A 13,063-nucleotide genomic window follows, 5' to 3' on the forward strand; every position below is an offset into this window, starting at 1 on the left:
CTGTGAGAGACTCGCGGCTATATAAAATCGTGTCCCTAAAGGTTGAATAAGACGGTGGCAACAACAAAGTAGAATCAACCTTAGATCTTCCTTATCATATTGAACCTCCATGGCCTTCAAGTTTAACAAAATTTCTTTAAACACTGTTAAGTGCTCATGTACAGACGCACCTTCCTCCAAACAATGAGCATAAAAACGCTGCTTCATATGCAACTTGTTTGTTAGAGTTTTCGACATACATATTTGTTCCAGCCTCTTCCATAATGCACCAGCGGTCTTCTCCTTCATCACATCCTGCAAAATTTCGTTGGACAAATGCAAATGTAATTGTGTTAACGTCTTTCGATCCTTACGCTTTTTCTCTTCATCTGTTAATGTCGAAGACATCTTATCTATATCCCTAGCAGGGCATCCTCCAGATCCATTTGCGCAAGAACTGTTTGCATCTTAATCTGCCATAACGCAAATATGGTGTTGCGATCCAACAGTGAAATTTCATACTTCAAAAACGCCGTTACCGTGATCGAGATGAACTACTCGAAAGCTCTGATACCAATTTGTGAAAATAAAATAAAATAAAAAACATACAGATTTTACGTAGAAACCCTTTCAGGAAAAAAAACCACGGGCAAAGGAGAAGAAAATTCACTATGTCGAATTCGAATTTTAATTACAAGAGGAATAGACTATATCTATTTATAGGCTTGTAAAGCCATATTCTAGTAAGATTGAAACACCTTATTCTAATCAATATAAAATAGATGGAGTTTAATAAGGTTTAAAGAACCTTATTCTAAAATAAAATAAAAGAAGTGTAGTTCTATATAGATTTTACTTTTATTTTATTTTACCATTGTATTTTATTTAAATAAAGATTCGGTCATTTAATTCCAACATATTATATAATTTATAACACAAATATATATAATGTAAACATTAAAAAAGTTAATTGTCTATGTAAAAATTTTAATGAATGAAATTATATAGACAATTATTAAATATTAAATTGAAAATAATATAAATATTTTTAGAAAATTAAAAATAACAAGGGCAAACTAAAATAAGTTTGGATTAGTTATTTATCAATATAATTAGACCTAAAAGTTTGAGTTAGCCATTTGCAAATATAGTTAGACTTGAGTAAAATTTTAGGCTTATTTTAAGTCGAACCGAGCTTGAGCAAATATAAAATGTATTAATATCATGATTAAACTTGATATAAACCTGGTAATGAACTAGAGATGTTTGGGTGGCCTGAATTCCTATATTCAAAGTGATAGACTGTTGGAGTTAGGTCTCTGGCCACTTGTATGGAGGAGAGATTAAGTAGAGAGAAATTAAGGATGTATGGTGTGTACCAACGATGATTAGCTCCAAGGATGGATGGATGTTTACTTATAATGGTTAGTGTCTACTTTGTGCCGCATGTTGAATGAGAGTTGGTGGTCAAATGTGCGATTGAACCCCATTTTAATGCATCAACAAGTTGTTAATTGAAATGATAGCGCTTTCGTCTTATAATATTAAGAATATAAATTCAAATATTGAAAAATGCACAGTTAAAGAACTTAACTTTACCTTAAAACGCTCTCAGCCCATACAAGAACTAATTTCAAACTCAATACGGCTTGGAACATCCTCAAAAAAAAAAAAAAAAAGAACCCCTCATCCTAATGGTTAGATTCTCACAAGATTTTTAATGAGTCGTGCAATTAAGCTTGTGGAAAGCTAAGAGATGGCCACATGTTGATCTAGATGCCCGTCTACATTCCTGGACTTGGAAAGTTGAATGATTGGCCTTGTGCTTGGGGTTTGCCAATATCATAATTAAATTTAAATAAATTGAATTGGGATCGATCCACATTTAAAAAATCCCTCTCAAACCAAACCCATGCACATGTTTACTTCAGTGCGCTCGATATCAGATTTGTTCCATCTTTACGGTTTTCCACCTTTCATCTACATATAAACCAATAGGTGGGCTAAGCCATCTTAACCCTCTTTTTCAATTCTCTTATCCTCTCCACCTTTTAAATAATTTTACTTCATTAACCCAGAATAGGGAGGTATCTAATTCATTTGTGAATTGTAACATAAATTTAGTCATTTTATTACAGTACAGTACAGACAGATGGGTGCATAGACCTTTCTCCTTTATGGTCTTCCAGCTGCCTCGTATTGCGTTAAAATGCAGAATCAAAGTCTTGAAATAAACTTACAAGAGCTATATACAATATCCCCGCATTCAACTTACAGTTTGGTTCTTTCCTCTCTAGTATTAACCAAAAAAAAAAAAAAAATACTTACGAAGAACAGAATCAAGTAAGGGTATCAATCGACAGCATGGATCGGACAATTAACAAAAGTCAATGCAGTATGTCAAATGTGATCAAACGGCAATCGTAAGAACAATATATATATCATTTCTTTCTCAAAATCAAAACCATGTTAAATATTATAGCACCAAAACTATATTTCAGGATTAGCTTCATGAAAGAACAGAACTGGTAAAGAATGGGACCTCAAGTGGGACTGTTGATAAAGGGCTGAAACCGGATTTCTTCTTCAAGCTCGAGCTCATCAGACCAGGCATCTTAAAGGTTGTATATTTCTGTTGTCTAAGTAAATCTTAGTTCCAGCTCCTCCTTGGCCTGAAAAGTGGTGCAAATGAGACTGTTACAATTCCAAGCATCAAAGCCCCTACAATTGTTCCGTACCATTTTAGCCCTTTCTAATGCTTATAATACGATATGAAAGTACTTGTATTATAATATGTTCTTTAAATAGTATGGTTGATGGTAATACTTTCTACTCTTCTGCCGTGACCGCCAGTAGCAAGCAAGTGCTCCGAACATACAGCTAGCAATGGCAATAGCGAATGCAGCCCCAATAGGCACCACGACTGTGTTCGTTGAGGTCACCAAATCATCCAGGGTAGCATTGGCCCTATCATCAGCAAGAACGCCCTTTCCTTTGTACAAAGATATAAGTGTATTTCCATAATAACTCATTAAGAACTTGAACACTTCATTCTGGTCCCAATCAATCTGATTGGTTCCTTTATCTTTGGGACCTTGCAAGTGATAACATGAAGGACAAAGTTGCTTTGGAGGCCAAATTATCTTAGGGAACTTTGGATCTCCGGTTTTTAGAGATGCTTCTTCCTTCATTAATCTATCATTAATTTCATTATGAGCACTCCACAACCAAAGGGCAAAATCACGTGATTTCTTGAAAGGACTAGTAACTCTGCAAATCGGACGTTTGCAAATCAGATGAAGTAAACTTGGAGTGCTCAAGAAAAATAACCTGCTCTGAAGTCGAAGTTACCTTGAACACATTTCATAAAAATGTTGACGGCACTCCTCACAGATAAAGAAGTTGTGAATAAAATCACATATAGATGTAAACGCAAACTGGCTTTCTCCATCCTCAATCCTCACTGAAAGTGAATGCATCAAAACCCACAATCCACAACTGTAAACAAATACAAGTAATTATTGGCATCTGATCAGATCAATTAGAAGAGAAGGCATCTCTTTTATGATTGACCTTGCGTGTGTAAAATTTTAGAATGGATATCCAATCTAAAACCAGTTGACAATAGGCTCTGGAGAGGGTCTTTTCATATTACGTGCCTAGGTTGTCCCAATTTAACAAATATGAGATTTACTTCACTTCAGCTTCACTACTCCCCCCCATAGCCCTATCACAGATGAGCTAGCAAAGGGGACAAAGCTTGCTTTGACACCATGTTAGATTTTAGAATAGACTATCATAAAACCAATTGGCAATAAGTGGAGAGGTCCTTGTTCTATTTATATGCCTGGGTTGCCCCTGACTCAACAAATGGGGATTAACTATATCTCCAGTTTAATAGTATGGGAGAACGTTTAACAAAGGAAAATAATTTTGATAACATGGTTATCATTCTTTTTGATTGAATCAAGAGTGCCCCTGATTAAATGAGTCAAAAATTTTCGTTCAAAAATGTATGAGCTAAAAATTAAGGATTCCCCATCATTACCTAAAGCCCCTGGTTTCGTTCCTGCTGCCACGACAAAACATCTGCAAAAATGAACATCCAAGTGCAATAAGCAACCAATAAAAAGGAAAACTTCAAATAATATTACCAAAAGAATACTGGACGAAAAACAAAAATGGATAAATATTTTATAGAGCTTAAGCTAGAAGGAAGCAATCAACTGACAATCTCACAGCTGAAAAATATCACAAAAATTGATCCTTTGTAGTAGCTAAACGGAGAGGCATCAAATCAAATGAAATAGGTATAGCCTATGTTGCTCTGACAATTTATTTTTCTTTAAGCATACATGTCTGATACCGCTAGAGACATATGCAGACATGGGTATGGGGATACAACCTTCCAAGTACCCTCCAAATACATCAAAAAACTAAGGGGGAAAAAATTAAACACACCCTTGTCCGATGCTCAAGTTTGAGTAACATAGGGAGTAGCAACTACTTATATGGAACTAGCAATCATCAAGTGTAATATTAGAGATTCGAGGTAACAGCAAGCAAGTGAACTAATGCCAGCGATCAAGAAGTTTCATCTAATACAAATAAACGACATTTAGCCCAGCCTACATGATAATATTTGATGTTAACATTTTTCAAATATATGCATGGAAAGAAAATAAAAAACCAACTTTTCCTTTTAGTACCTACCCAGTATCCACGGGGAACTTCCTTTCCACAAATCTGGAAATCATGTAGCACCTCTTTCAGGTTACTGGTGGGAACATCATGTTTATCAGATGACCACATATCTAACGGGCAGAACTCATCAAAGTTCACAAGTACTTCAGCACTTCCTTTTCGGCACCTAATACAAATAAACTAATAGCGCAATGAAGGAAACAACATATAAAATGAAACCAAGGTTATAATGAAAAGTAGCATTTTTACCTCTGGGAAGGATGATGAGCGACTAAAAGCTGAAGAAATTTTATAAGTGAAGCTCGAGTTTTTGATTTAATCATCTGCAGGACATCATATTTAGCAACTTTAAGAAGACATGGGGAGAAAACACATTCCTAGCTTCATATACATAAACATACACATTTGAGCATAGAGGAAAAATCTACATTAGAGATCCCTACCTTCTGTTCTAAAATGATGTCAAATGCAGTTGCGGTTGCCTCCTCCACATCATAAATGGCTTGAGCAATCTTTCCCAAGCCAAATTACAAAGTTAAAATCCTAAGCAAATTGGAAACCTCAAATACACATTGTTCAAGAAGCAAACTAGAAATGCACAAAAATACCTGTCCAGGATCTGATATATTGGATGGAAGTTGCTCGTTTTCAAACTTTTCATCATCCAAGCCATATGAACTGAAAGGGAGTAATGCATAAAATCACATGACCAAAGCTGATGTAAACGTTTAATAGATAAGTGCAAATCTTTGGCATTAACTTCAGCTGCAGATCAATCAAGCACCCTCTTTTTTACAAGTACATGTGAAAACAGGAACATATTTCCTCGCACTCCAAAACCTCCCCACTACCAATAGCTGTCATACCCCACCTCCAAAAGGTGGTCTAAAGTTCCACAATGATTGCCATTTTCTAGAACTAACATAATAATCGATTCCATCAGGTGTGATAGCAAAAGCATCAACAATCATTTTGCATTTTTTACCCATAAATTATAAGTCTTAACTGTTCAGAAATCGGGTAGAGGTTTGAGTCCCATAAATGCATCCCATACACAAGAATGAATTTTAAAATTAATCTTATATTCTGTTAACTATCAGAACATCCTCCTGCATGTCATGTCATTAGTTATTAAGAAAATTCTTAAATATATAAAATTCTTTTACCAAACGATTATTGAGCAATTCCCAAATGTACCAATACACATAAACAATTTTTGTGGAAAAAACTTAGCCTCATTCAGAATTATGGATAGTAAATGCCTCATAATTGCATGTAGTTTACAATTCTATAATTTCAAGAGATCACTAGTTCAGACTATAAAGATGTATATCAAATAAGTGGTTGATGAAGATACCTCATACCTGCCTATTTGCTTATTGATCCAATTAAGCAAGAGTTCTGCTGTTCGCCAATTATCAACTTCACGTATTTCACTTTTTTCTTGATTGGGTTTCCAGCCAGTGGAAAACTTTGTAGGAGGACCCCAAAACAGCATAGGATAGTGACTAACAGAAAACTTATCACAAAGACCGGTATTTATCTGTGCTGCCAAAGAAATCAAAGATCCAAATTTACATTAACAAGACAGTTTTTCAACAACTGAAAACACGAGTAAGAAAGAAGTGAATCTCAAAAGGAATGCAATATTTTGTATAGTGGCTACTTAGGAGAACAAGGCTAAATAAGTAAACCAAATTACATGGAATAAAAAGAACAACCATATTACATGGAAACATTCCAACTCTTCAAAACTCATAAAATAATTGAAAACAGAAAACTAATAAAGTGCTACTTCTATTTAATTTCCATATTAACAACTTTACGCTTAACTGGAGAAGGCCAGAAAGCCAGATAACATTTTCAACGGCATCTTAAATTCCAGCATTATGCTAGCCATACAAATATATGCCATTAATGAACAGGGATTTTTAAAAGTACTATTTCTATGAAGCTGCAATTTGAAGGTATTCAGAAGGAAAAATAAATACCTTTAATGCACAGTCAACTCTGGTCATCAATATGATACCAGGATGCACCGCATCAGGTCCATTGAAAAGCCTAGCAACTTTTTCATAGTGGGGCTGCAAAAATCATAAGAAAGTGAAGACATGAAAAACACTGAGTGCAAAATAGACTGCGATATACCTTGTAATTTCTGCAAGCAGGACACCTGAAAAGTAATAATCACAGAAAAGAGAGTCGTTTAACAACTGGCATGAAGCATGCAACTAAACTTTTTAGCTATGTAAAACTTAACCTAGGCAGCATGGCAGTTCTATGGAAACAGGCAAGTTCACTGCATGCAAGCACATGCACTTGTGCATAAAATGTTCCATTTTCATGAGAAAGTAAAAGCTTTTGCAGTTATAAATTACATAAAATTGAGCAAAAACGGAAACTATTAGGAAATAAATTATATTAAGGGTAATTGGATTCTGGATAAGTTCATTACTGAATCAATGCAATACATCAATCTGGCTATGAAATATGAACAACCGTGATCATTCATTGGTTTGCCAACTCATTTCCTATTTGGATGTACAAAAAATACCCTCATATTTATGTTTATCAGAAAGTGTCAAATTTCGAAACAATTCAGGAAGGTTAGGAGGGGAAATGGCACAAGTTTGTTATAGAAATAAACAAAAAGAACCATTGTTGAATTCTGAAAAGTCATTCCTCATATCTCACGCATTATGATATTTAAGAATACGAACATGAACTTTAAAACACCAATTCTCTATCTAGTATAAAAATGTGAAAAGCCATCCCTCTAATTCTTAAATTCCAGCAATTATATATTATAATACAAATGCATTCAATTATATACAAAGAAAACTGAAAAAGGTTAAAATAACCGACTTTGTTCGGTGAACAAAAAGGGACATTCAATTTCCTACATAGTGATCCATCTAATTCTTAAAATCGAGCAATTATACGTTATAATATGATGCATTCAATTATATGGAAAGGAAACTCATAAAGATTCAATATATCCATGTCTACAATTTTAAACGTTTATTAACTTAAAAAAAAAAAAAAAGAGCATGGAGTGAAAAAGTGAAAAGAATATAAATTTTGAGTGTACTTAGCAGGAAAGAAAATAGGAAAGATGATCATTTCTATCCTAATGGATAATACCCAATCCTTCCAAATTGGAATGTGATGAGAGAAAATGAGAGCCAGGTGTATGTTAGTTCAAAATTATATATTTTTCAAATATTTTATTTTCTTCTCATGGAAAGAATTCTTTCAAATTTTCCTTTACTAGTCCTTTCGTAACACGCACACTTATGGAAAGAAATATTATATTTTCTATCGTTCTATTTTTTCTACTCTTCAATTTCTCATCTTTCCAATTTTCTTTACATCCTAACAGGCAAAATCTTAGGAACCAAACCAAAATCCATTTATAATGAACCTAGCCAAACTGAACCAAACTACAATTGTTTGGATCGGCTTGATTCATCTTTTTCCAAAATTTAAAAAATTGTATTAAATTTTATTTTCCACTAACTTAAAAATAAAATAAAATATTCAATAAAAAATATAATTAGGCTTTGAGTACGTTTTTGTTTTTACTTTCGAAACTAAAACTAACTTAACCGAATAGGTTTAAATTAGTATCTGAACGAAATCGAATGGAACTAATAAAAGCCAAACCAAAACTGTTCCTAACACTACGGTTCAAAATCGGTTTCGGTTTGTTTGTTTGTTTGTTTGCTCATGCTCAGCTGTACCGGTCTTCACCACGACAACCAAATTTCAGGCTAATTTTCAGCATATTAAGTTTTGATCAAGTAAATAAATAAAATAAAATAAAAAATTTCTTCCACAGTCAACACGGTCAACTACAAAGAACTATGAAAATTGAGCATATTCTTCGTTTCTAAAAGCTCAAGATTTAGAACAGTTGGTTAGCTAAGAATGGATGATTACTAAAAAAAGTACTAACCAGTGAGCGAAGAATTCGACTATAGCATAAGTAGCAGGAGTGTCCTTGAGAACTCCATCGAAATTCGTGGCGTTCAGTTCAACGCCATAATCCTTCGGATCACTACCACCGCCGCCGCTGCCAATCTCTCGAAGCACCGTCCTCGATCCCGATTGCAACGATGTCGCTTTTAAGATCCAAAGGTTCAAAATCAGAATCCAATATACATGAGACATCAGAAATAGGGAGAAAAAGAAAACTGAATATGTTTTATGTTTTCTTTCCCTTTTTAGTTTTTAAAGCTTCATCTGAATCGAAATGAAAAGCCCTTTCTTTACGACGTTTTTGACCTTTTTGTAGGATATTAAAATTTTAAAAATATATAAGCTATAAATCTGTTCCACTCCCTCTACTATTATGTCTCTTTAATTTTAATTCCAAATATTTAATCCTCTACTTGCCTTATTTGAAACCTGAAGTCCAATCTAAAGGAGTGTTATCAATTATACTGACAAGTAGAGGGATCAAATTTTTAAAATCAAAAAGTAAAGAGACTAAATTTCAGAAATCTAAAAAGTATAGGGACTGAGATCATAGTTAGATTCAATATAAAACAAATAAGGAAAGATCTAAGTTGAAGAGTTCGGTGTTTAGGAGACAAGGTAAGGTTGAGCTGAATTAAATTTTTGTAAGTAATTTGTTTTCTTTTTTCGTAATTTAATTGCGTTCCTAAAATATATCTTATAAAATTTTAATAATTCTATTAGATACCTTTAATATAGGGATAATATAATTTCTGGCTCTTAAACTTTGTAACTAAGTTCACTTTAGTATTTATACTTTTTTGGTCAACTTTTATTTTTGAACTTAGCAACTAGATCCATTTTTATCCCTAAACTTAGATTCTGTTAAAATTTAATGATGTTACTAGTGTTATCAAATCAAATGGGCAGAGAACTAATCGATGTAATCCAACAAAGGGGTTGAACCGATTGACTTAGAAACTGCTTGAAATTGGTAAAATTTAAAAGTTGTGTATGAGTATTGAATTTTTTATTTAATTATTGTTGATCTCGCATTCAAACCGTTCAAATTGGTTGAATGTTTGATCTGTTCGACGATCAGTCCAATTGTTAAAACACTAAATGTGGCATTGAGATTATACCACATCATCACTTGATCATCAAAATTTTTATATTTTTCAAATTTAGAGACCAAAATTAACCTAATTGTCAAGTTCAAATGCCAAAGTGGACCAAAAAAGTACAGGCACCAGAGTGAACTTGGTTGCCAAGTTCAAGAGCCAAAGATTATATTATCCCTTAATATATCTATTTTTTGAAACTCGTGCTTAGTTAATAAAAAAAGATAAATTATAACATTAGTCAATTAATTATGGGTAAATTTTTATTTCGATCAATAAACTTTGAAAATTTACAATTTGGTCACTAATGTTTTTAATTTTTATGTCACTCAACTGTTAAGTGATTAATTTCTTAGTTGGTATAATAACAATTTTAGTCTTTAACTTTTATACTTTCTATCAATTCTATATAAAATGATAAAAGTGAAAGTGTTTTTAAAATTTTAAAAATTCTAAAATTAAATAAAATATATAAAAATGAGGGAAATTGTTTTCATTATAAGAAAAGAAAAAGAAAAATATTTGAAATATAAATTGTTTCATATGATTTGGGTTTTGAAAATAATTAAATGAATTAAAATTTTGAATTGAGTTTGAAAATGAAATTTTTGGTATATTTTTATTTTTTATTATTAAAGGTTGGTATCAAAATTAATTTTGTAAGTCTCTATAATATCAATCTTGTAAATTTTTTAACAACAAGAAATTCGACTTGAAAATGATACTAGATAGTTTGTTTACCGGTGTGATGCACAATAAGATTATGTATATCAAATAAAATGTATTAAAATATTTTAAAATTGAAGCAGAATTGTATAAAATAAAATTATAATAACATAAAAGCTTCGTTAGTTAGTTTTATTATATTATATTAAAATGATTTTAAAAATAAATATAAATTCATAAAAATATGTTATTGATACATGCATGGATAATACACGCATAAATTTTAAACCCAAACGCTAAATCAAAATATTAGGTAAAAATATATTAATGAAATATAAAGTCTAAAAATAAAATAATATAATATAAATCATAAATAATAATGGAAATTATATTTAGTTAATTAACAAATGTTTAATAAAGTAATTTTGAAGACATATTTGATCAAAATTTTTATCTTCCCGTGAAATATTATTTTCATAATTATTATAATAGTTATTATTAACTCAAATATAATTTCAAGTAGATTAAATAAAATGTATGTCAATCCTTTTGAAATGTAAACACAAATGTTTATTACCTAGTCCTATATATATGATTTGAATGTTTCCTTTACTTGCATATAGAGTTGCTCATGCCTAGGTCGAACCGGGTTGAGTTTAAGTATGATATTAATATACTTTATATTTACTCAAGCTTAACCTGATTCGAAATCTGGGTTTAAAGTTTTACCCAAACTTATCCATATTTGCAAAAGATTAACCCAAATCTATTTTAGGCCCGCCCATATTATTTTTTAATTTTTTAAAAAATATTTATATTATATTATTTTAATATTTAATAATTTAATACATTTTTATTTATTGAAATTTTTATATAGTCATCTTAACATTATTTTAATATTTACATTAGAGTAATATTATATACTTAGTATAAGTTTATCTTTTAATGTGTTTTAAATTACATAATATAAAGTATTATAAACTTAAAACGATTCGGGTTGGATTTTGAATGTTTAAGTCCGAACCCAACCCATATTTTAAACGGGCTTAATTTTTTTGCCTAAGCCCATTTTTTCGAACTTAATGTTTTTGCTCAAACCCTCCCAAATTTCAGACGAGCCTAAGTGGATAGCCCAACCCATGAACAGATCTACTTGCATACCCATATAATGTACAATTTATAATACTTAATATCTAAAATATATTTAATAAATTCATATTTGTTATTATAAAATAGATTTATATATAATATAATTTTAAATGAAAAACAATAATTGATAACTAAGATTTTAAAGAAATAAAAATTTCATAATTTTTTTAATAATTTTAAGATTGTTTTAATTTTATGTTAAAAAATTATTTTAATAGGAAATATATTTATGTATATATCATATTTAAAAAATATTTTTACAAAAAATTTAAATTGAAATGTTCATTTTATATTTTTAATTTTAATTTTGAAACAGGTTTTTTTTTAATTTTACTTTTAATTTTGATTGCAAAGAGTGTAATTTGGTTAATATTTACCAATTTGAATTTTAAAAGAGTATTAAAATTTAAAAATATATAAAATATTAGTATTTTAAAATAATTTTAATATTTAAACATTATAGAAATAATGTTTTTAACATTTTGTTTTGGAAAATAGTTTTTAAAAATTTCTTTTAATATTTTAAATAATTTTAAAATGATAATTAAATGTTTTATTAAAATTTTAATTTGAAAGATATTGTAATTATTTAAAATATATAATCGAAATAATATAATTAACTATTTTATTTTTAATAAAAACTGTACTAAAGATTACATTGAGTTATAGTCAATAAATTCCACCGTTTTCAATCAACATTAAACAATTTTAATGTACTAAAGGTAAATAAAACATAAACTATAGTATTAAATAGAGGTGTCTATGAGTCGGGTAATCTATCAAAACCGCTTTTAGTTAGGTTTAAGTTTAGTATTTTCATCCTTTGGATTCAACTCGATTTACTATTCAATAATTAAAAATATATAATTATTTTATATTAATATTTATAATTAAATTTAAATAAAAATATTTTTACTATTTTAATCAAGCTTTCGTTAGCACATTCAACAACTTATAAACCATTTAGGACTTATTTGCAAACTTTTTAAACTTTAGGGACAAATAACATTTTATCTAAAATATTTTATAATGTACAAAACTAGTTCCAAAGGATTTAAGTATCGATGCCCTCTATATGGTATTGGTAGCTTGACTCGAGTATCAATATCCCTGTCTAATATCAATACCAATTTAAGCTTTGATGTTCAAAATTTAATCATAAGTATCAATACCCTGCTTGAAGTACTGATACTTTCCTCAAAGTATCGATACTATGCCCTTGGTATCGATACCAAAATATGGTTCGATATTCTGAATTTAAAAGAAAACTCATTTTAGGTCAATTTGCATCTTACACTCTAACTTCTCATAATTATTACTATTAACCCAATATACATTAAATTTGTTATCAAAAGTCATTACTCATTTAACTTATTTTTTGGAACATATTATATTGTCTTAAAGAATCCTGTGTACAGCTTATATCAAAGTTTATAAAATTATCACAATAATTAAAGTTTTGCAAATAAGTCCATTAGTGGATT

General features: G+C 30.3%; 1 protein-coding gene across 1 annotated transcript; it reads right to left on the reverse strand.

The window, feature by feature from the left end:
- Positions 1-2,183: 2,183 nt before the first annotated feature.
- On the reverse strand, positions 2,184-9,089 carry LOC108450087 (sulfhydryl oxidase 2-like). Its single transcript, XM_017747538.2, has 12 exons — positions 8,642-9,089; positions 6,832-6,856; positions 6,675-6,767; positions 6,048-6,226; positions 5,292-5,361; positions 5,127-5,195; positions 4,933-5,006; positions 4,693-4,849; positions 4,028-4,068; positions 3,331-3,477; positions 2,806-3,249; positions 2,184-2,651 (listed from the first exon to the last, which is right to left on the reverse strand). Exons 1-12 carry the CDS (start codon positions 8,854-8,856, stop codon positions 2,630-2,632), a joined length of 1,536 nt encoding a protein of 511 aa, XP_017603027.1. The 5' UTR covers positions 8,857-9,089; the 3' UTR covers positions 2,184-2,629.
- Positions 9,090-13,063: the final 3,974 nt, after the last annotated feature.

Source organism: Gossypium arboreum, chromosome 5 (genome assembly GCF_025698485.1).
Source record: "Gossypium arboreum isolate Shixiya-1 chromosome 5, ASM2569848v2, whole genome shotgun sequence".
NCBI classification, from domain to species: domain Eukaryota; kingdom Viridiplantae; phylum Streptophyta; class Magnoliopsida; order Malvales; family Malvaceae; genus Gossypium; species Gossypium arboreum.